Below are 22,979 nucleotides of genomic sequence, written 5' to 3' on the forward strand. Positions count from 1 at the left end.
GCGTGTGCTGTGTGATGACGCGGTGGTCAGGTGTTGCCTCATATAACCAGGGGAGCTGTCCGAGTGCTGAAAACAGAAGAGAACAGCACCGCTACTGAGGAGATGTCATACACCCTTACTGCTGTCTGAGCTTTACTGCCAAAGGTAAACCACGATTTCTTTTTTATTTATTTGATTCAGTTTTTAATTCTGATTCACATCTAGACGCGTAAAATTGAAAGACAGTCTTTTTTCTATTTTTTTACATCACAGCTTCTCGCAGATTTCGACACGTTCCGTTAGAACGAATGAAATAGAAAGAAAACTATATCCTTCTACAGTCGGGGATTACAGTGAGTTGTAATAACGGAGGATTTTTTTTTTTAGTTAATGTGGATGCTGACGGGAGGAAATCTGATTTTTTTTAAGACGTTGTCAATAACCAGACGGGGAGTGACTCATCCAGCGATGTGAATGTTTCTCCACACGCACACCGACACATCGTTCAGTTTGCGAAGCGTAACTCCCCGACAGGCGCACAAACCCCAGATCAAAACAGAATTGTTTACGATCGTGCTCGTTGCTTCCTGATAAGCTTTTAGTTAAGATAACCGAAGAGAGGGAAATAATCTATGATCTTTTCCCCCTCCCAGCTGCTTCACCATCATTGTCCTCTCTCTTGTTTTCCAGGTAATAATTTGCCTATAATGCTGCATTTTCACCACAAGTTGCCCGCGGGGGGAGCCGTGGTCCTGCTCGCCTTCCTCATTCATGGATGCGCCGTGCAGGCTGCGTCTCTCCCCCGTCACTACAGGCTCCGAGGAGGGGAGAGTGAGGGGCAGCCGGCTGCGTATCCACCCAGCGCCGACATGATGAAAGCCCTGGAGTACATTGAAAACCTGAAGCAGCAACGAAACGGGGGCCAGCCTGAACCCGTGGATTACGACGAAGTGGAGAAGTTCAGGGTCCTGCTTCAGCTCGCCTCGCAGCAGGACGAAGGTCCCGGGGATCACCAGCCTTCCCCGGGCATGCAGAGGCAGGACATTACCGCTGAGCAGCTGATGAAAGCTCTGCTCAGGTCCCTCCAGGATCAGACCGGGAAGGACGCAAAGCTTAGCCCCGCAACGCCGCCGAGAAATGACCGCCGAGCTCACAGGCACCGCACCAAAGATACTGAAATGCCTGAGGGCGCACCAGTAGATTACGGTAACTTCCCCAGACCCCACAAGAAGTACCCACTGATGTTTGAGGACGAGGAAAATACTGACGCTTCCAAGCGGGCCACCGAGGACCTGGATGAGCAGTACACACCCCAGAGCCTCGCCAATTTGCGTTCCATCTTTGATGAGCTCGGGAGGATGCCCACAATCGGTGGGCAGAAGAGAGACGGGGACGACGGGGAGGAAGAAGAGGACCGACTCAGCCTGAGAAACCAGGCCTATGAGGATGTGGCCGGAGGCGAGGAGTGGGTCCCCATGGAGGAGAGGGAAGAGGCGGAGGAGATGGTCAACGGGAGCCATGAAGAAATGGACAGAGCGCTCAGTGACCAGGAGGAATCAGAGAGGGAGGAGATGCAACGCCGGGCCAACCAGAACCAAGAGGAGGCTGATGATGACACTAAGCTCGTAGATTACTACCTGCTGAAAGTCATGGAGATGAGTGACCAGACGCAGAAGAGGGATAAGACCGGTGAGCAGAAAAAGAGACTGATCCGTCCCTCTATCGTGGATCCTCGGACCGTGAAGGAGTTGCTGGAGCTTTCCCTGAAGCTGCACGTCCCTCCACAAGACCTTATCGATATGCTGCTCACCGAGGAGCTCCGAAAGCTCCACCGCGATCCACAAGCCGCGGCTCGTTACACGAATGCTGGCCAAACCCCCAAGATAAGGTACTTCAGCCGCAGACTGCCGCTGAAAAGCAAGACTATCCCCGATGATATGGACAGAGAGGACTTTTTAGACATCATCGGGGTAGAGACAATCAGTAACGAGTACCCCGTGGTGCAGAGACCCATGAAGACCTCTCAGCCCTCAGACAGAATGCCTGCTGCGTCCAACCCTGCTGCAAATTCAGGTCCAGTTAAAATCCCCCCTCCCTCCGGACGCAGGGAGAACCTGTTTCTCTCCGAGCTCAACAAAATGCCCCTGAAGCGTGAGGCTGACGGTGACGACGACGACGGCGGTGACGTGGAAGACGAGGTGACAACATACCTGGCGGCAAAAATTCTCACAGAGTACCCCAACACCATCACCAAGCGGGACACCCAGGCGCAGCTGAAGGCGCAGTTCCCATACGAGCTGTACGAGCGCGCAATGGACTACTTGGGGCAAGCGGACAATGAGAAAAGGCCACTGGTCAAGAGGGAAACCGAGGAGGCCACAGAGGAGAACGTAAAGCCCACAGAGATGCAGGGGAAAGAGAAGATAACGGCCAAAACCTCGGCCCCTCAAACCGTAAACGAAGAGGAGGAGCACCGTGAAAAAACAGTGGCCGGGATGTAGCCAGATGTCCTGCCAGACGCACGAAATTATGAATTTAGTATATATACTGTCTGAAAAATAAAGTTTGGTGGACGTGATCTAGTTTACAAATTTCTATTATATGAACTATAGCCGGTATGACTAATATCTCCCTAACGAAAATGAACTACAGCACTCTTACAAATCAAATAATAATTAAAAAAAAAAAGTCCCTACTTGCTGCAAGAACCTTATATTATTATTAATATATAGTTATACAAGAGATTTTAGGTTCCTCCCTTAGGATGTGAACCTCTTACCAATCTCAAATTGCCAGTTAATAAAGAAAAAGAAAAAAAGAATAAATTAACAACCAAACCCAAGTTATTGAAGATTTGTGATTTTGTTTACATTAAATGTGTTTGTAAACAGCACTATATTTTCAACTGTAATCAAATGAGTAACGGCGAAGATGCTTATTTTTCATCCATGTCAAAACTATTCAATTACATATGTGAATATTCATGTAAATTATTCAGTATGATGCTGACCGGGAATTTAACACAAGTACACGGCGTATTTGGAGTACTATTGGAATATTATAGGAATTTCTCATTAGGGCAGTGTGCTGGCCTCAGAGCGAGTGTTGTTGTGACTCGTGATATATTCAGGGTTAGTGGATTTAATGTTGTTATTACAGATAATTATTTCCAAGTCTCAATATCAGAACGTCGCCTGCCTTCCAGCCCCTTTCATACTGCGAAGCTCTGTATTGTTGGCCTACCAGTGATTGTGCTATGTATGCTCATTTTTAAACCATTTTTGTACATGTTCAACAATGTGTGATCAATCACAGATGAATAAAGCATCAGCGGTATTATTTTTCTTCTTTCTGAGTTGTGTTGCCTTATTAAACAAATATAAATGTTGCATATAAAAGGAAGCCAAAGCAGCACGTGCATTATTTTGGGGGGTCGGGGATGGTGGGGATACAGCATGAGTATTCATTCAAATTAAACATTCAGCGCCAAGATAACAAGTGACTACTCAAAGCAAATTGCTTATCAAAAAACATTTTATTTGTAACATCAGAAAATGCACATCAAATGTATACATTTAAAAAAAAAAGAAAAGAAAAGAAAAAAGAAACAGCAATCACACCCACACTAGCATAGCAAGTGCCCTTTTTAAAAGACTAACAGTCAAACACACGTTGTATGTCTTACAGATTAAAAACAGCAGGTAATCATTGGTATCAGTGTTATATCAAAACGAGTTCTGTGCTGTAAGTAACTCCGTAAGTTGCTGAGTGATTGGCACAAAAAATAAAAAATATCAGACACTTCTCAAACAGACTCCAAACATTAATTTCTGACATATTAATACATGATAAATACAGGAAATTTGGAAATCGGAACATTACTTCCTGATCATGATTTTTTTTTTCCTTTAAATACCCACTATCTTGTTATTACTTCAAATTTAATAACTGCAATTGACGTCAAAAAACCCATCCCAACCCATATCCTCCACACAGAAACACACACATACAAACTCTCCTTTCACTTGAATGCGTTACTGTTAATGTATATTAGAGTCGCCACAAAAGACATGATACACACAGCTATGATTTAGGCAGACATTCAAGTAAAGCCAGATTTTTCTCTTCTGAAAATGTTCAGTAGAATCGAAGTTCGCTCCACTTTCAGGTTCAGAAACGTATGTGACTGCTATATAGCACAGCTTGCTCCCGTCTTCTTCTTTGCTGTTAGTTCATGTCCTTTTGTCCCCCACCCCCACAAGCTAAAATGCAGGTTTGCTCATGTACTCCTCCAATGTCTAAGGAAAGAAAATAGAAAAGAAAGCACAAGGGATGAAAAAAACAATCAGGTTCCCAGACTCTAAAAAGTGCAGTATAATACAAAATCATATCCACAGTCACACATCTACACATCACCTGTTACAAAGTGCTGAGCACAGCAATGCACTAACATAAGCGGAACATCTAACCTTTCTGTCCATATTCAAGGTCATCCAAACAGCTCCACCTCATACCACTCACTGATGTCATCCTGAAGCGATAATGGTCAAAATGAATGGGAGACTAAACTGCATCACTCTAGATAAAAAGTGTTAATCAGCCTGACTCAGGAGCACCGAAAAACACACCCAGCTACGCACCGAGCCACGAGCCTACAGGGAGAGCAGGAAGCACCAGCCAAACGCTAACATTTAAAGAAAATCTGTCTCACGCTAACACCCAGAGAGAGAGAGAGAGACATAAGGGGTAAGAAAAACAGCAAAACACAGACCTATAAAACAAAGAGGGAGCAGCCACTACTATCCACATGCCTTTTAGATATGAGGAAGACAAAGGCACAACAGGGATCACCACATTTGATTGGATTCTACAATGCACCGACTACTTCGCACGCACACACATCACGTTCCCATGTCAGAGCCTCACACAATACTCGTGTTGCTTAAAGCAAACAGTAAGCACTAATTTCAGGTATCTGGGCCTTTCAACATACCCCACAACCATGATTTAAATAAATAAACAAACTTTGGAATACATTTGAAAACATGGCAACATTGCTTTAAAAGGAGACACTACAAGTGAAGTCTGTTAAATACAATGTATCACCATTAACCTTCTCCTGTTGAGCACTTCCATTAAGTATATTTTTTAGGTATTGCAACTTTTTAACTGAACACCGAAGAGAGCTGATACAGATTTATTCCAGCCTGTCATTCTGTAAGGTTCACTGTATGTAAGTGCTACTGGAATGGAGATTTCTGAGGAAAACAGCATTTCAGTGTCTGTTTTAATAATAAGAATTAACCAACAGATATAAACCGTGAAACTTCCCGAGAGCTGCAAGTAAATTTAAAAAAAATAGGCACTGCCTCCTTAAACATGCACTAATTTGCACAGTGGACAAAATGCATATTTAAGACATTTTATTTACATTAGTCTGAACAAAATAATAATAATAATAATAATAATAATAATAATAATAATAATAATAATAATAATAATAATAATAATAATAATAATAATAAATCCAAATAGGCCAGAATCTCTATGCCTGCAGTGTCTCGCTTTATACACTGAGCCATGCAACAGATGTTACGTGCTCACACCACAGGTGCAAGTCACAGTGTTTTACTAAGTGCATTTGTGCGTGCATATCAGTGAATCTCACCTCCTGTAACATGTCTGAGGCTTCAATGGAGCGATTCACAATCTGTTTAGAGGTTTCCTGGATCTCGCCTCCCATTAGAAACTCATCCAGGATAAAATAGGCCTTCTCAAAGTTAAAGATAATGTCCAGCTCACACACCTGAGAGGATGACGCAGTTATTAAATTAGAGAAACTACAGAGCAGAACATATTCTTAGATCCAATCTTTGCAGCCTAGTTGAGCAGCAATGTTATTGATTTTTAGCAACACTTTACTTCAGACTACAGCTGTATAACAAATATGAGAAGGTGAAATACATTGCCAAAGTATTTGTCTAGCAGCTCCACGTAGCGATGAATGATCTCCAGGGCTAGCAGCTCATTTTCCTGGCTCTCTACTCCCAAACAGAAATACAGGCTTGCATACCTGAGGAGAATCAGACACAGATGATTAACAGTGGCATTGTGGGGATCAACACCTATTGGAGAAGTGTCAATAAACACGTGAAGCAAACTTACCGCTTATAAACAATCTTTAGGTCTTTCCACTGCATGAAGTTGCAGGAGCGGGGTTGCCGTGCCAGCACCATGGTGGTCATGTCCCTGATGATCTTCTTCTTCTCACGTTCCGACATGGACGTGAACCACTTCTGCAGACGCAGCTTCCCCTGGCGACTGAAGAGCAGCATGAAGCGCATCTAACAACACAAGAGGGCATTGTCAGTGGGGAAATCCTGGCCCGTGTCGAGGCAGCAACGATGACTCACGCAAACAAACACAAATCCACATCAAGTTAATCCCGAGAAACTTTATTAAGCAGCCGGCGCTGCACCCACACCAACACACACAGTCACAATCAGGACTGCACAAGTGGCTGTGCTGCTGGCACGGTTCATTAGCGAGTAACTTCACTGACCAAACACAAGGGGGAAATAAAGGGCTTGACAGGGAGTAATAGTGAAGGTCACTGACAACTGAGGAAGTGGCAGTTTTCAAGTGAGCCAGCGAGTCCAGGTTTTGGATGTTTGGATAACGTGTTTCCGAGCACCGGTCAGGTTTGAGTACATATCAAAACAGACATTAGTCTCCTTCATCCCCACCCCCGCTCTGTCGGGACCACACTGCCATGCCGTTTCCTCTCATTGTTAAAGTTAGGCTTCAAGAATAAATATTATTTGTCTTCAGGCTTTATGGAGCATTTTTCTCCCAATCAGAAACGAGAACATGCAAGGCCCTCTGAAATATCATCCTGACTTTAGGTTTCATTTAAAGAAAAAACAAAACTCAGACTCGACTTTAAGAGTACCAGGTTTTTGCTTGCAAGAAAAAAAGAGAGAAAAACAGGGGGTTGTCTCAGTAGTGAGGTCTGTCAATTATTTTCTACCATTCAGGTCACCAGTGAGGCTGTAATGCCTAAACCCTGATGTGCAACAAAGAGCACACTGAAAAGCCAGTGAACACCACTGCAGTCATAAAGAAGTATGTGTAGTATGACACAATTGGAGTGTGCTGCACAACATTTATGATCCAGCCTGTTTATGTGTCATTCAAATGAGCAGCTGAGTTCAAACATCTGAGAAACCCATTAACTAAAGTCAGAGGAAAAACAATACACTGTTATACAATGTATAAAGAAGAAACACATTCTTCTATTATAGCCATTCAGGCCAACAAAATGAAGACATGAAGACACTACTGGAAACTGAACGGAAATTAACAATACAGATGGAGATAACATTATTAGACTGAGTGATAGTCAAGCATTAATCACCAGAGATACAGGAAGACTGGATTGTTTGTCTACACACCTGTAGGTCATTTACAGGGGTGTACACCCCTTAAGGGCTCACAGGCAAATTCATATGTAAAGCATTAAACAGCCAGCAGGGCAACGCTCGACGAGAAGTCACAAAACCTGTTTTCTTACAGAATAGACCGACTGGTAGAGCACACACCTTACTTCCGAGTGTTATTACAAGTAGGTTACAGACAATAAAAACTCAAAGTGGAAACCAAGTAGACTCTCATCAGGCCTAAATCGGAAAACAAACCTGCCCTAGTTTAGCAGGAAGTGCTGTTAGAGGCGCAGTTTAGCTACCTGCTTTAGCTACCTGTCAGCGACAGCAGGTGCAACAGGTGAACAGTCGGGGTATTTTATGCCTACAGTCAAGCGCACAAAACAAACACATTCGCCAGAAACTTACCATTTTCAACACTAGACCGAGGAGCTACAAAACACCGTAAAAATATTTAAAAACTAAGCACTTTAACCCTCACAAAGGGTCAAACTGTCCGGATGGACACATATCTATCCTCCGTGAAGTGAGTACAGGCTGAAACTTGGCTAACTCCGCCCACAATGCCGCTGGGCAGTGACGCGTCATCGGTACTCACAACCATCGTGGATTGGTTATCCTGGGCTTGTATTTCCAGGGATCCGCCCAACCAGGAGCGCCCTTTAAAAAAACGAACAAATCTGCCACGTGACTGTGGGACCCACGTTAATGAATGATCTGATAACTGGCGTCGCTTGACTGCTGTCAGGGTGTGTGTTTAAATGTTATTCCCGGTCAGAGTCGGCAGAGAGCAGCAAGCGCATCCCTCTCCTCCCGCCTCATGTGATTATGATCTGTCACACAGCTGCTTGAACAAGGACTGGAAAACTTGATGCACTTTGTTTGGAATTGTTGCTCATTTGAAATCATGTCTCTGTACCGAAATGCCATCTGGTTTTTGAATGGAATCCAGCAATATACAAGGTCAGTAGGATATCATTTTGGTGTTGATCTGCTGTGTGTAGGGATGCTGTCAAAAGATGCCTGGTAAATATAAATCTTTTTACTTGGTATTGTTTTGTTCTGTCTGTCTTTTTTTAAAACTAAAATTAGGATTTCTGCCCTGTGACATGCATTTCATGTTGTTTATTCAACCCCAAAAGCTGCTCCGCAGAGCCATATCAAAGGTCTGATCACTGTGTGGCACAATCATCACACAAACTGCCCTTTATGTACAGTTACAATAGTTCTATTGACAGCTCGTGTGTCTTGAGGATGACCGTCTCATCATCTCAACAACAATGCAGGCTGTCAATCACAAGCTGCCTTTTGAGAAATGATCAATCCTCGCCTTGTAGCATTACCTTTATTACATGTTTTCTGCACGCCTGTAGGAAGGGATACGAAGTGGCATCTAAAGAGTTTGATCCCCGGGACCTGGATGTGTCGGTGGTGGGGAGGTCATTTATGATTACTGGTGCCAACAGTGGAATTGGAAAAGCAACAGCCATGGCTATAGCCAAGAAAGGTACACGCCGGAGGGTTGTGTTATCTGTCAAACATCACCACATAATGATAGCAAATAAAACCTGATGCTTTGTCTCCAGGTGGCACGGTCCACATGGTTTGTAGGAACAAAGATAAAGCAGAAGAAGCCAAAGAAGACATTGTTACTAAATCTGGGAACACGGTGAGAATATTGACTTTGAATACAGAAGGTAAAAAAAAAAAAAAAAAAATCCCCTGATTTATGAGAAACAAAGTGATGCCTAATCTTCATATTCTAGGAAGTATACATCCATATTGTGGACATGTCCCAGTCACGCAAAGTCTGGGAGTTTGCAGAGGCCTTCAAGAAGCAGTATCCATCACTGAATGGTTTGGCATGTATCACCTTTATTCTTTATTACAATAAATAGATTTCATATCCTCTTTCCTAAGCTAATTGTGTTAATGGTTTAGACTTAGTTGTGTGATTGGACTTTTTCCTCTGCTTTGGCAGATAAACAATGCAGGGTGTATGGTGCACAAGAGAGAGCTGAACGCTGAAGGGCTGGAGAAGAACTTTGCCACCAACACCATGGGTGAGATTTTCTTCTGATTGTCAGATTGTTGTCTTGCATAACAATTTTTCAATTTTTGAATTTCCTTTTTCAGGGGTGTATATTCTCACACAGACTCTTATACCACTTTTACAGAAGAGCCGGGATCCAAGAGTGGTATGATTACACGCATAAGTGCACACAAACAAAGTGTTCATCTGTATAGTGCAGACAGCATAATGCCACTCTTGTCCACGTTGTAGTGGGTCATGGTGTTGTAAGCACACTGATGTATTTATTCCCCCTCCCGCCTATTAGATCACTGTGTCCTCAGGAGGCATGCTGGTACAGAAACTCGAGGTCGATGACTTGCAGTCAGCGAAGGGCTACTTTGATGCCATTATGGTCTACGCACAGAACAAGGTAAGACAGGAAGGTGTGGTCCAGAGTTTTTAAAAATTAGGTTTGAATCTGCTTTACATTGCACAATACCATGTCTGACTGGTTATATAGGCCATTTAGAGTAATGGAGAAGACTGACGTAAGATGTAAAGAGGCCACATTGTGTTGTTCCTTTTCAGAGACAGCAGGTGGTGCTGACAGAACAGTGGGCCAAAGCCAATCCTGTCATTCACTTTTCTGTCATGCATCCAGGCTGGGTAGATACACCAGGTACGCTCATTTGAGCAACAGTTGCAGTTTTTCTTGAATTGTATCTTAATTAGTCTTCCTCCTTTCTCAAAAACCACAAATACAATTAACAGCTAGATCTATTTTCTCCTTGTTTCCAGCCGTTTCTACATCAATGCCTCAGTTCCACCGGATGATGGAGGACAGGCTGCGTACTGTAGAACAAGGAGCCGACACAGTCGTGTGGTTGGCTTTGTCCAGGGTGGCTTCCAGAACACGCAGCGGGCAGTTCTTTCAAGGTAAACAGCACGAAATGTGACGGGCTCCACCATATTATCTGTTAACCTTCTCAGGTCAACTCAAGCATCATCATTGTCTGGCGCCACCAGTTCTGACAGCTTACATGTGTTGCAGATCGGAAGCCTGTTCCCACCCACCTCCCTCTGGCTTGGACTCACAGTTCGGCTGAGGAGATTCAGAGTTTCATGACTCAATTGGAGAATCTATCCAAAGCTGTTCAGTTGCAAGCTGACGCAGATCCCGCTGGACCTTGTAGACCGCAGTTTGTCTAGTTTCTCTGCTTCTCCACGTCATAACCATATGACCAGCTACTGGAAAAGGTGTCGTCGATTCTTAACAAGCCTCCTGTCTACAACAACAGTTGCATGTTTATGAAACTGCGTTGTGTAGTGTCATAAAATATTGATTAAAGACGAAATAACTGACTTGATTGCATGTGCACTCATGTCTTGTATATTTACATTACAAAAACAGATTTCTGACTCGTGCTTTATATTTGGAAATTTGCACAAATGTCCACAGTGCTTAAATCTCAGATGTGCAGTTGATGTTTGATGAAATAGGAAAAAATGGCTTTTCTGCACCCGATTGCTCAGTCTCCTTTATGGCGCCACATTGTTACATATTTGCACAATATTACGGCAGTAAAACCCAACCTAACAGATGGAATGTGGGGGAAAAAAAAAATACCCCTCATTATCTCCAATTCAGATAACTGAACCATGACCAAGCGTGCTGGGAAGGAAACACTTTCTTCTATATAAACACCAGATGACAGCGTTGTGTCCGTTGGGAGAAAAGACTACTTGTGTTCTTGCAGAGCAGCGGGATAAACTAGATGTTTTCATCCTGAACTGTCTGGGTGTGGATTTAGATGCTATTTCCACAAAGGGTCAGCAGAGAGCAGTAAACGCTCCCTCTCAGCCCGCTTCCTTTCATACTGATCCGTCACAGCTGGTTGACAAACATCAGTAAATTAGTGGACTTTTTGCAATTGCTTGCTTGAAAATCTCCAGCATTTCACAATCGTTATTTTGTAAGAATCCACATTTTCCTCTTTTTTTTTTTAATAATTTTATTTTTATACAGTATTGAACCAAAAAAATAAGTGGTGCATTCACATTTTTCCCAAGGGATTCTTTTCAAGTTTGAGCTCTACAAGGGTAAAACAGTGAAAAGCTTGAAGCTGGATCCATCCATGTTAAAACTCTCAGGGAACAGGAAGTTTGGTCAGATTTAAAAATCATCTAGAAGATTTCGATGGATTCTTTTTTTTCCTGTAGTAAGATTTTTATTCACCATTTATGTGTTTACTGTATTTTTTTGGAAGGGGCGATGAGTCGGGTTCCCAGTGTCTGTCTCTAAAAGAATTTCCAGTCCATGCGTAACAACAGTCCAAAGAAAAACAACTACCCCTCCCCCTCCCTCCAGTCCAGTCTCTTCCTCGTCTCCTTCACAGTTCGTCTTCTACGCAACGTAGGTGTACACTTTACGGTCCTCTGGTGTCCTCGCCAAGTATTCTCTTTCTATAAGTCCCTCTATCCGCTTTTTGATTACCACAGGGCTCGGAAGAAAACGTGCCCGGAGCTGCTGAGTGACCTGAACAAACACACACAAAAAAAAGAAGAACAGAAAGTAACAGCATTAAAATTGTTATTCATTATTTGAAAAAGGAAAATTGATTCTGTAAAATGGACGAGTTCCTTACCTCTGCAACCAGGACATTGTGTTGCATCTTCTTCCTCGACTTCATGATTCGGACAATGGCTGCCTCAATCTCGTGCTTCCTGTCGTCATCCACTTTCTGCCGAGTCTCTTTCCTTTCAGGGTCTGATTCACCTTGTTTAGCAGCAACTGGAAAAATTGGATACAGGAACTGTATTACAGAAAGGAAGTGTCCTAACTCCACTTCAAGGATTGCTATGGTTACACAGCCACCATGTAACAGTAAGTATTTCAGAACAGAAGCCTTTACTTATGCATAACCCGAAAAAAAAAAAGTAAATTATTGTGTTTTTATTTTGTTTTAAAAAGCTGTATGATATTCTACTTGTGGTATTGAATCAGTCAGTATTAGATAATATAAGTACTAATATGCAATACTATTATATTTTTTAAAAAGCACAGCAGTGATGACCCATAAATCCTGGCGTGTCAGCCGTGACGGACAGAAAGGGTCCCGGAAAAGACAAGACATCAGCGAGCTCTGGTGCATTACACACAGCCTTTGCTCACCTGTCTGAATTTTGACTCTGTGCAGTCTCGAGGTAAACTGATCGTTGACTGTAAACACGTGTCCATTTTCTATCTCCTTGGACTTGGGCTCCTTAGTGAGAATTCGCTGTGTGGGTTTCCCACATGCTAAAGACTGTAATGCTCGCACCAACTCTCGCTCTGGAATATCTGTCTCCTGCTGAATCTCCTGTAGAAAAAAAAGAAATTGGCTTTAAGTGAAAAACTGTGACACCAATATGTACAAGCACACATATATAAAGACATTAAGTCATATAATGGTAGAGTGCAGCCATATAAAAAGTGTGTTCTCACCTCAAAAGTGCACTTTTCTCTGTTGTTGAAGAGCATGAGGATGGTCATCTGGAAGGTGGAGACCTGTAGTATGTGCTTGCGGGTGTTAGACCCTGTCACCTGTGCACCTCCCATACCCAACTCTGAACCATCCTCCTGCACATGGAGAAGGTTTAAAAAAAAAAAAAAAAAAAACCAAACATGTTTTGCTGCTTAACAGAAAGATTATGAAAATCCTCAATGATACTGATTTAATCACAATAAGATGCATTTTAATTTCAAAACTAAAGCAGTTTTGAAATGCAGAATCTACCTTTTTAACAGCTCCATAGAAAGTTGCATTTAGGTCAGCTCCTCCCATGTGATGCTGTAATGTGAGCTGTCTACCACTGTGCTTAGCTAGGTAAAATCTGGAAAATAAAAACAAAGGCGGTGAAAACCAATAAATGACAAGTACACTGAGATCTTCTTTGTATTGCAAAACATATGAAGAAAGAGGATTACCGTCTGAAGACTTCAAAGGCGTGTCTGGGAGCAGGTGGGATGGTGCATTTAGGTGTTGCAGACTGTGTGGGCCAGTAGCCAGTAGTTAGGACTCTTACTGTGAGGTCCACACCACTTAAAGATGCCTGGAACACGTACATGAAAAGCAGATAACATGACTACATACCCGTTACAGCTTCAATACAGAATATCTGGTATCAGACAGTAAGAGAGCGAGACAGAGAGATGGTACTCAACAAATCCTGAATAAAGAAAAAAAAAAAATCCATGGGAGAATTCGGCCCCAAAAGAGACAATCAACAGCCAAATTAATGACCCTATGAGCCAATCATGTTGTTTGACTAACGCATATACACAGTAAGGCCTCCACTGTGTAGTTTAAGGCATGTCTACTATTGTCTACTAAGTAAAGATGTGGGTCAGTGTACTTATCTTTCTGAGATTACTGTATTCATAAAGTAAATTAGCATTTGATATGTTCAAATGTTCCTTTGGGGTGAGGCAGAGACGATCACATCAGCACTCTGGACACGAATAGAACTTTGACTTCTAATCTAAATGTGCTTTGTGACAACTAGTCAATGCTCTCTATTCATGCTTTAAAACAGGACTTCTAAATAACAACCTAAACAATGACTTCTGCTTTTTAATTTTATTGTGAGACATGACACCAAACATCACAAAGTGTAGAGATAAGGCACTGACAGATACATATTTCATCAAAATAAAGTGTGTGCCTGAGTTGAACGTGTAAGGATGTGCTGTGTAGCTGTATGAATGTGCAATGCGTGGGTGTATGAGGCTCTATATCTTAAATCCTGCTGTGCTATCATAGAGTTCGTCAGCTGTGCTGGGTTTTTCTGTGTGCCTTGTTTTTCTGACTGACTTACTGATGTAGTTTGTATGTGTTGCCTGAACTCATCCATGGTAGTGTTGGAGATGCTCATGTCTCTGAACATCCCTTCCAGTTTTGAGGTGAACTGACAGCCGCACTCTGTCTGTAACAGAAAGAGACAAAGAAAATGACAAGAACCCTCTGACAAAGATTTAGACAGGTGAAGAGAGGAAGCATGAGATAAATTATATGAGAATGGACAAATCCCGTGCATAAATTTATATACAAAACTACTACTTTTTAAATGGTTTTTACCTTGAGCTTAGAGATCATGTTCTTTTCTGAGTCGTCTGAGACACTCTTGTTACTGAGCAGCCGACGACCCAAATGCTGCTTGTAGTACCTTTCAAAAACATCCTTCTCCTGCATAAACCGGAACAACACCATGGCCTTGTCAAGAATCGACTCCACTTCCTGTTCCGTCAACTATTCAAACAAGAAAAGGGGAGAAACAAGATAAAAAGTAGAAGTCAGCTGCTAACAAAAAACTCTAAATGACTTCCAGATCGACTTAAGGTTTTTGAAGAAGCCACTCACCCCTTTGACTCCCTTCTTGAGCTTGTCATCAATAAAGAGTGAAAGGTACTCTGGAGAGCGGGAGTTGAGGTTCAGGAAATACTCAAAGTCTCCAGCTATAGTTTGTTTGAAGAGTCTGTCGTTGTTGAAGGCCTCGAGGAGGAACCGATCAAATCGTGTTTTCAGGTCTAGCAAACCCTGTTCAAAAGGTGGTAACAAAGAAGTTATGTAATCCAGCACGATACAAGTCTCTCTTGGTACTTTAAGCATGATTAACCTGATATTTAAATCTTCTAATGCTACACTTTTTTCAGATACCAGAGGCATACCTGAATGTAGTCAACGGGGTTCTTGCCCTCTCCCTCTTCTGACACCAGAGCTTTGCCTTGCTCTCTCAAGTAAGAGCTCATACACTCGCACATTGTTTTCAGGCCATTTGGCACACGACTAAACAGCTTGTACATGCATGCCAGGTCTGAGAGTGAGACGTGAAGTAAAAAACAATGAGAAAGGAAATTCTTTGGTGTTTTTTTTTTTATTTTTTTATTTCTGAATTACGTGCACAGAAAAGTCATGAATGATTTAATGCTTTTACCTTCCGTCTTGCCATTCTTAAGCATATGGACCAAGCCAGAGTTCTCCATCTCCACAATGGTCTTCATGTGTTTTGAAATTAGCTCCCTTTCCACTACTTTGACAATGGGTTCCTCTGTGGACTTGTCCAGGCAATGCATAACTCGCTCAATCTCTTCATTGATTCTGGCCTCTACCTTCTTTATGTAGACACTGGCACAGTTTTCTGCTAAGAACTTTTGGCTTTCCATCTGAAACAAGCATATATTATGTGTTGTTATAGAAATTATTTAGAACAGCAACAAAAAGATGGAGTAAAAAGTGCATAGCACAGACTCACCTGGAAGAATTCTGCTGACATATCTAAGAAAGGACCCTCAAAGTCCTCCTCGTATACAGACCTGCCATCCAGGCCTAGAATCATCAGCATCTGGCAGGCATTTCTGATAGCTCCCCTGCAATGAATTGTAGAGCATTTGAAATAAGGCTCATCACTCAATTTTGTACTTTTGAACTTTCAGTTCTGCAGTAAAGGTGTTCTAAAGACCAAGAAGTGAAGCACTATTCTTTCACACCTGTCTACAACCTCTCCCTTTCTCTCCCGTGCAATCATGTCCAGTAAGGTCTGTCGTAGGTGATCCCGAATGCAGCCGTAGCGCACCACCTGGTCTCTGAATATGATGAGGCCGAGGTTGTAGACATTTTCCACATTGTTTTGCTGAACATAGACCCTGTCCTAGAAGACATGAGAACAGAAGATGCAGTTTTCTATGAAAATATGTAATATGATAAACTATGGTATCAAAAAGGGATGGATTTGCCGTACTGTGATTATACAAATACATAGTAGCATATGTAAATTTACAAAGTAAGAAGTGGCTTCCAATAAGGTAGGTTGTCAGCCTTCAGTAGATTAAAACAAACAAACAAAAAAAAAACCCACTGTCTGAGTTAAAGAAAGAGGACAGTACAGAACTAAAGAACTTCAGGACAGCTGTGTAGTCTCTGTACTGACGGTGCCATTGTTTAGCCTACTGTTTTCTAAGGAGCTTGGAAAGAAAAGCGTCTGGACTTCTTTGAGTTGCTTGAAGATGTTTCACCTCTGATCCGAGAAGCTTCTTCAGTTCTAAGGTCAAAAGGTGGGGAGTCCAGGATTTAAACCTAGTGGGAGTATCCCCCAACAGAGGGACAATGGACCCCCTGATGATCCTCTACCTAATCACATGCGCCAAGGTGTGAAAGCGGGTGTGAGTCACAATCAGCCAGGGTTTCAGGTGAGCTCATTGTGAAACCTGGCCCCACCCCATCATGTGATTTCCTGAGGTCAGATGACCCAGGATGTGAGTGGGCGTTAAGGCGTCTGGGAAGGGATCTCGAAACTGGATTATAGATTTCAGACAGTTGGTGTCGTAAACCACCGCTTCTGTTTAAAGATGGTCGCTCACAGTGGACGTAAATGGCTTCTTTCACTCCTCTTTCAAACCATCTGAGGAGTGAAAGAAGCCATTTACGTCCACTGTTAACACAAATGGCCATCCCTTAAATATCACAAAATTATTTCCATGTGCAAAAACACCAAACAACAGTTACAAATGCTCTATGAAATCTTAAAGATCTTTTACAATTACTGATGTCCAGCTTCAGAACTTTTTACATGAGGAGTATGACTAAAACGCAAATGCATACCTACCATGTACATGAGGATGTCTCTGATCATGACCATGGCAGTCTGGTGGTCATTCCAGGCCTGATTCAATGTTTGCAGAAAATTATTATTTAAGGAGTTTAGGACATCTTCCCGTACCTGAAGATATAAATAGTCAAATAAAGTCATCTCAACATCTGATGTGGTATTATGAATAATTGTCTTCTTTTCAGATCCCTTCTCATCATTGTCTAAAATACTTTGAAACTGATGAAAGGTTCTTTACCTTGTTGATGAGGTGCTCAGTGACCACCTCCCTCAGGCCTGTGTACAGCTTCTCCCCATGTTTGTGGAGCACCATTGTGTAGGCGTTCCTGTACAGCTCCTCAAAGCTCAGTCCACTGTTGTTTTTCCTCTGAATCTCCTGGATAGCATTCTTTAGAAGGTCCCAGATGTTGTTCACATATTTCTCATCCATTGTCATCTGTGAGAGACAAATATTAAATTCAGATACTTTGATTAATGCCTTTTTTGTTTAGAATGAAAAAGGATTAGTCTTTCCAAAGCAGGTCTATCTGATGTATCTCATGTCTTTTGTATACTCTTGCAAATGGTCAGTAACTGTTTTGTAAAAATAGACATAACTTTTTTTCTCCCTTCTGTTGGAAATTAGTGTAGGAATGTTGAAAGCCACATCTCTGAAACGAGGAAATGCATAATGCCTGGACTGTTCTGTTGTCTGTCACATATTTTTATCTATATCTGCCAATATTCTACCAAAGAGAGAGCAAAAGAGACAGACTGTACCATCTACTTCAGCAACCTGAATATTATGCCAAAAACAAGCAAGGGTGGCTTGTTTAACAGGTTACCAAACACCCTGCTTTCTGCTTCATAAAAAAATTAACTTTTTTTTTCTTAATCCATGACAAACAATTAAACTCTCTAAATCAAGAAATAAGGCAACTGAGTCATAACATTTGAAAACAACTGTACCTATAAAAGAGGTAAGTAAGTAGGAAGTAGATGTGAATTCTCTCAGCAGAAATCTTAACCTGATTTCAGTGGAAAACAAGAGCCAAGCTGTTCAATCTGCTAGAAACGTTTTCTCATTTGTTTCCTTCTATAAATACCTTTTCTTCTGACAGTTGTATGTTACTGGGACTGTAAATGGCATGTCTTTTATCTCTTAAGGGAGTCTATTATGCATTTTGAAAAGGTGTTTAGGATCATCATCTATATCTTGGTTGTGTGTTCATTAAACAATGGACCATTTCATTTTTTTCTCTTTTTTGGCCAAATATACCTCGCAAACTACTGACAAAATCATTCTTATTTTTGCTTCATCATCTGTTTTGGGTTTTTCTTTTTCTAAACTGTCCTAAATGTATCAGGCTTGATCATATGCTTATATGCAAACGTCTAAGTGTGAATTTGTGGTAGGGGTGGCTGTGATGGGTTGGCCAACATCAACACCATAACCTGTTCAAGTTATTTTGACCATGTTTACTTTAGCACCTTGTTGGGATGAAGTTGCGCTAGCTCTCCAGCTAACTCTGCATGACAATGTGTGTTGATATCCTCCGCGGGCGGAAGCAAAAGCGTAGCGTGAAAAATAGCAACAAACAACCCTGCTTATCGTTACCATAGCGCACTGATACCTGCAGACTGACTTAGCAAATGTCAAGACAGCTAACACGGCCAGGCCCGCTACTTAGCTAGCCATCTTCTCACTGAAGTTTCAATTAATGCTAACATAAGCTCATGACAAATGACGGTGACATTTACAAACCAATAAGCCAGCTAGCATTAAATAAACTGCACGATAATACGCCCAAGGTAACTGCTCAGATTGAAGCAGTTTTCGCTTGAGTGACATTTTTTTTTTTCGATTGAGCAACTAGTTAGCAGGCAATTACTAGCATAAAGACCTGTCATCCCCTGACTCGTCTCATAGTTTCGGCTCATTTTACAAAGCTCATTCAGTTCTCAGTACTCACAGGAAAGGCTCGTATCCTCATCTTGGTGTCCTTCTTGGGGCCGCTTTTTAGGTTGGACATGATTAGTTGCAACGACTATCCTTTCTAAGTTGACTTAAAGACTACATGAAAGGCAGCTGCTAATTTGCTTTCAGCGCCCGGAAAGCGACAGAGAAACTCGGTGACCTCCCCTGTGGGAATTAGGTCGCCCTGTGTGTCTGTTGTGTTGTTGTCAGTCGTTCTCCTCAGTGGTTTTGGCTAGTGTTAGCTTGTATGCAGTGATGGCGGACGGCTGTTCTCCACTGCGCAATCCGAAATCTCGCGAGAGGAGAAAAGTCACTAACAGGTGCATTCCACAGGTTGGAAGTTAGCGGCTTTTTTTTTGAATAAGCTTTATTGACAAAGCACAAAATATAGATACAAATTACAAAAACACAGTGTCAGGGGGTTTGGTAAAAAACAAAATAGAACAGTCTAGTAAAGAATCACATAACATTAAACAGGGAACATAAGTTTATGGTTTTGACAGCGTTTACATTTTGGGAATGTTGTATGGTTTTAACATATTGTTTGGTTTCATTTAAAAAGCACTGAAAGGATGGTTTTGCGTTAGAAAATTTCAATTTATGTATATGAAATTTAGCCAGTAATATCAGTAAATTAATAAATTAAAATTCGTTTGCCCTGTCCGTGGGGTACTTAAAGAAACCAAACAGTATTTTCTCATAACAAAGAGAGAACTCAGAAAAGATAAAAGAAACAACAAAAACACAAGCATAAGTTAGACGAGATAATCCCTCCGCTTTCGTGAGTAAAACTCTCCCTTTACTGGATAAATCCCGCTGCAGCTAAGCATTATGTTTTATCCAAAATAGGAGTTAAATTACGGGAGAACCTGGTGGATTGATTTTTATTAATGATGAGTAGCAATGTTGTTTTGCACATCAGCAAGAGTTATATCACCTTTGTGTTTTTTACCATCGGGTCTGGCCGGAATATCGGGGTCCGAAACCGGCAGTGGCATCAGTTCAGGACTTTTGCTGCAGTTGTAGTCATGTTCGGCAGCCACGGCATTCTTGGGAGTGGTTTTTGAGCCAGCTACACATGTATTTCTCTCCATTTCCTTGGTTGCTCATTTCGTTAGACTTTTACATTTCATAGGTGTTTCTTTTTCCTTCCTTTTACTACCCTGAGTTGTTGGAAACATCTGAGCTATCGCTTTGCAAAGAAGCTAGGGTCACGAAATAGTTCTTTTAAGTATGGTTCAGGAAGCCGTTACTTAGAAGTACAGCATACGTGTACTGAAGGAACAGTCAGTAGGATAACTCACTTGTAATTCAGAGAAAAAACGAAGGCTGAAATGGAAGTAAAACTGCAAAATCCTGCCAAGCCGCGGAGAACGGCGTCTACCTCGGTCGCTATCTTGGCTCCGTTAGCGGTTCATAGTTTATCAACCGTTTCATCTTAAAGTAAAACACAAGAAAGCACAATGTATAGAAAAAATATTCAATTACCTTTTGAATCCTTCATAGTACCATCAACTTTATCACTTTATTCATCTCTCACTGCCATTTGTAAGGAGGACATAGGTTGCTAGGAGATATATTGGAATTTTGTGAAATATATTGTAGTTTGACTCATGGGGGGGGGGACTTACTGGCTTAAGCCCGGTGTCGAAGGGGGGGGGTTACTGGGCTTAAGCCTGCGTCAGACTGTAATTTGTTTCATAGTTAGATGCCTGACTGACAACTGTGTAAAACAAAAATTACACACAATATTCGAAGCACATAGCGCACAGTCGTAAATTCCCCCTAATTTTGGTATGATCCGAGCTCAGACACTAGCGACTGAGGACAGCGTTTATGCACGTGAGCGAGGGGAAGAAGCTGCTGCGTGCGAATTTGCTGTAGGAGAAGTGCAGACAGGCAGACAGAGGAGAGCTTAAGTTTGACCAGGTACCAAAGCAAATCATTCGAACTGTACAAATAATGTAAATATGACGGTGTATCACAAAAGATTGATATCAAACTGATCACTTGACCCATATTACGTTACTTGCTCTTCAAGTGAATCAACAAATGGCTAAATGAAAAATGAACAACAATTTTTTAGTCTTAGTTTACGTGTGTTTATTTCATATTTTCAGTTGTTACCCTCCACGGCTAAATAAAGCACTCTAAATCGGTTTCAGTAAATGTACTGATTTACACAACAATGGACATAGGGGCTAAGTAAAATCTCAGGTAAATGTTATTTTATATATTATGCTTTGTATGTTGTTCAATATATTTCTTTGCAAACAAGAGGAATTTCAATAGACTTCAGTATATTTACAGTTGAAACCAGACATTTACATACACCTTAGGGGAAATAAACATAAAACATTGAACATCAAGTAAACGTTTTTGTTTTAGATAAATAATATTGAAATATCTTTTAAATTAGTTAAATGTCAGAATAAAGAGAGAGAGAGCTGTCTATTTTTTTTTTACCACTTTCATCAAATTTAGGAGTATATATACACTAAGTTTATTGTGTCTTTAAATAATAAGAAAACTCCAGACGATTCCATTCTGAGCTTAAGAAGCTTCTGATAGGTTAGTAGAGTCCATGAAAAATAAACATTTAGTCTGATTTGATGTTTTACAATTTAAAAAGTGATTGTGTTTATATCTGAAGAGTTTGTAAATATCTGGTTTCAACTGTATATTTGGTGATGGTGGTGTTTGGCTTGATTGTCAGCACAAAGAGGGAGCGAGAGGAACAGAGAGAGAGATGGAGAGGAGAATGAGGACAGAAGAGAAATGGAACAAGAGCCAGGTGAGACAGACATGTTAGTCAAATGGTTGTTTGCCAAAACTCATTAGAACATGTATCTAGTACCTAGTGTATCTTTTTGGAATACTTGAATAATATTGACCCTGAAAATGTCATTGATAGGTTCGTAAAACTCAAGCCTCGAAGATACAGTCTCATGTTACCACAATAAAGAGGTGTTGTCAGTGTAGTGCAGGTCTATGATGATTTTCAGTGCTACTATCATCTAGTTTTGATTCTGGTTCTGTCTTGGTTAAGTCCTGAAGTAGTCCTGATTTTGAACTGTTGTAGTCCTGTTTTAATTCCGGGTCAGTTCTGGATCTGGTTGAATTGGGGTTTAGCAACTCCACAGCAACTCCACCCCCCAGCCTCCCGCCCCCTTCCAATCCCACGTGCATACCACCCTTTAAGGCTAAGCTCTGGGTGTATAAAATGTCTGGCTCCGCCTCTGGTTTGACTATGCTCATTGTCAGCGTTGCTTCTTTCCGGTCCCTCCCTCACTCTTTGAGATGCCCATGGTCAAATATCGATGATTGACCCGCAGCTGGAAGACTGAATATCGTCTCACTGTCATAACAATGCTTTCTGAAAGAGAAAATGAAATTCAACAACACAGAGATAAGAGCACTACGGAAGAGGATTAGGGCCACTGGGGAAAAAAGCGGTAACATCTTTTTTTTTTTCCAGAATTCTGAGAAAAAAAGTCAGAATTCTTACTTTTTCCCCAGAATTCTGGAAAAGAAAAAAAAAGACATTACCGCTTTTTTCCCCAGTGGCCCTAATCCTCTTCCGTAGAGCACTGTTTCAATGTCTGAGGAAATAAACCTAAATAAACCTATTCACCTCTATAGTGCTGTGAAGAAGTATTATTCCCCTTCCTGATTTTCTGTCATCAAATAAAGATAGACAAAGGTAACCCGTGTAAATTTCAAAGAATGCAAATTTTCAATTTTCATGATTTTATTTATTAAGAATAAAACATTATCCAAAACTACCTGGAGTGAAGTAGGCTAAAAGATTTCAAAAAGCAACACATCCACCACAATCTAAAGAAATTTAAGAACAACTGAGAAACCAAGTCACTGACATCTGTCAGTTTGGAAATGGTTAAAAAGCCATTTCTAAGGCCTGGGGACTCACAGTGAGAGCCAT

The 22,979-nt window shown here is 41.4% G+C and overlaps 4 protein-coding genes across 6 annotated transcripts; 2 read left to right on the forward strand and 2 right to left on the reverse strand.

The window, feature by feature from the left end:
• Positions 1-18: 18 nt before the first annotated feature.
• On the forward strand, positions 19-3,323 carry scg2b (secretogranin II b). The gene is made up of 2 exons (XM_085142083.1): positions 19-144; positions 670-3,323. Exon 2 carries the CDS (start codon positions 687-689, stop codon positions 2,478-2,480), a length of 1,794 nt encoding a protein of 597 aa, XP_084998209.1. The 5' UTR covers positions 19-144; positions 670-686; the 3' UTR covers positions 2,481-3,323.
• On the reverse strand, positions 2,575-8,029 carry ap1s3b (adaptor related protein complex 1 subunit sigma 3b). Of its 2 annotated transcripts, XM_085142109.1 has the most exons (6): positions 7,830-8,029; positions 6,145-6,323; positions 5,944-6,052; positions 5,648-5,785; positions 4,449-4,510; positions 2,575-4,277 (listed from the first exon to the last, which is right to left on the reverse strand). In XM_085142109.1, the coding sequence occupies exons 1-5, from the start codon at positions 7,830-7,832 to the stop codon at positions 4,469-4,471; spliced, it is 471 nt and encodes a 156-aa protein (XP_084998235.1). In that variant the 5' UTR covers positions 7,833-8,029; the 3' UTR covers positions 2,575-4,277; positions 4,449-4,468. The 2 variants fall into 2 exon arrangements, with proteins under 2 accessions (XP_084998235.1, XP_084998236.1); XM_085142110.1 differs by lacking the exon at positions 4,449-4,510 and having other exon boundaries at positions 7,830-8,021.
• A 284-nt stretch (positions 8,030-8,313) lies between these two features.
• Positions 8,314-10,797, forward strand: dhrs12lb (dehydrogenase/reductase (SDR family) member 12-like b). The gene is made up of 10 exons (XM_085142107.1): positions 8,314-8,384; positions 8,795-8,928; positions 9,008-9,090; positions 9,188-9,283; positions 9,403-9,484; positions 9,558-9,619; positions 9,761-9,865; positions 10,024-10,114; positions 10,234-10,371; positions 10,487-10,797. The coding sequence occupies exons 1-10, from the start codon at positions 8,329-8,331 to the stop codon at positions 10,642-10,644; spliced, it is 1,005 nt and encodes a 334-aa protein (XP_084998233.1). The 5' UTR covers positions 8,314-8,328; the 3' UTR covers positions 10,645-10,797.
• A 663-nt stretch (positions 10,798-11,460) lies between these two features.
• LOC146497822 (cullin-3-like) lies at positions 11,461-20,621 on the reverse strand. 2 transcript variants are annotated; one of them, XM_085142081.1, is made up of 16 exons: positions 20,525-20,621; positions 17,318-17,515; positions 17,077-17,190; positions 15,962-16,122; positions 15,727-15,841; positions 15,409-15,637; positions 15,143-15,288; positions 14,835-15,011; positions 14,553-14,723; positions 14,293-14,400; positions 13,403-13,527; positions 13,212-13,308; positions 12,920-13,054; positions 12,608-12,794; positions 12,081-12,226; positions 11,461-11,971 (listed from the first exon to the last, which is right to left on the reverse strand). In XM_085142081.1, the coding sequence occupies exons 2-16, from the start codon at positions 17,513-17,515 to the stop codon at positions 11,840-11,842; spliced, it is 2,241 nt and encodes a 746-aa protein (XP_084998207.1). In that variant the 5' UTR covers positions 20,525-20,621; the 3' UTR covers positions 11,461-11,839. The 2 variants fall into 2 exon arrangements, with proteins under 2 accessions (XP_084998207.1, XP_084998206.1); XM_085142080.1 differs by lacking the exon at positions 20,525-20,621 and adding an exon at positions 19,032-19,280.
• Between the last annotated feature and the right edge of the window lie 2,358 nt (positions 20,622-22,979).

Source organism: Neolamprologus multifasciatus, chromosome 18 (genome assembly GCF_963576455.1).
Source record: "Neolamprologus multifasciatus chromosome 18, fNeoMul1.2, whole genome shotgun sequence".
Classification (NCBI taxonomy): Eukaryota; Metazoa; Chordata; class Actinopteri; order Cichliformes; family Cichlidae; genus Neolamprologus; species Neolamprologus multifasciatus.

What these genes read in the sequence shown, in the direction of transcription:
- scg2b (XM_085142083.1), top strand. Translation starts at nt 687, where the DNA reads ATGCTGCATTTTCACCACAAGTTGCCCGCGGGGGGAGCCGTGGTCCTG.
- ap1s3b (XM_085142109.1), bottom strand. An exon ending in CTAAAGATTGTTTATAAGCG is followed by an intron (nt 6,053 to 6,144) that starts GTAAGTTTGCTT and finishes GATTCTCCTCAG; the next exon opens with GTATGCAAGCCTGTATTTCT. An exon ending in TAGACAAATACTTTGGCAAT is followed by an intron (nt 5,786 to 5,943) that starts GTATTTCACCTT and finishes TCATCCTCTCAG; the next exon opens with GTGTGTGAGCTGGACATTAT.
- dhrs12lb (XM_085142107.1), top strand. Translation starts at nt 8,329, where the DNA reads ATGTCTCTGTACCGAAATGCCATCTGGTTTTTGAATGGAATCCAGCAA. An exon ending in GGAATCCAGCAATATACAAG is followed by an intron (nt 8,385 to 8,794) that starts GTCAGTAGGATA and finishes GCACGCCTGTAG; the next exon opens with GAAGGGATACGAAGTGGCAT. An exon ending in CATGGCTATAGCCAAGAAAG is followed by an intron (nt 8,929 to 9,007) that starts GTACACGCCGGA and finishes CTTTGTCTCCAG; the next exon opens with GTGGCACGGTCCACATGGTT.
- LOC146497822 (XM_085142080.1), bottom strand. Translation starts at nt 19,091, where the DNA reads ATGTCCAACCTAAAAAGCGGCCCCAAGAAGGACACCAAGATGAGGATA. An exon ending in TAAGAATGGCAAGACGGAAG is followed by an intron (nt 15,289 to 15,408) that starts GTAAAAGCATTA and finishes TCTCACTCTCAG; the next exon opens with ACCTGGCATGCATGTACAAG. An exon ending in ACATGATCTCTAAGCTCAAG is followed by an intron (nt 14,401 to 14,552) that starts GTAAAAACCATT and finishes TTTCTGTTACAG; the next exon opens with ACAGAGTGCGGCTGTCAGTT.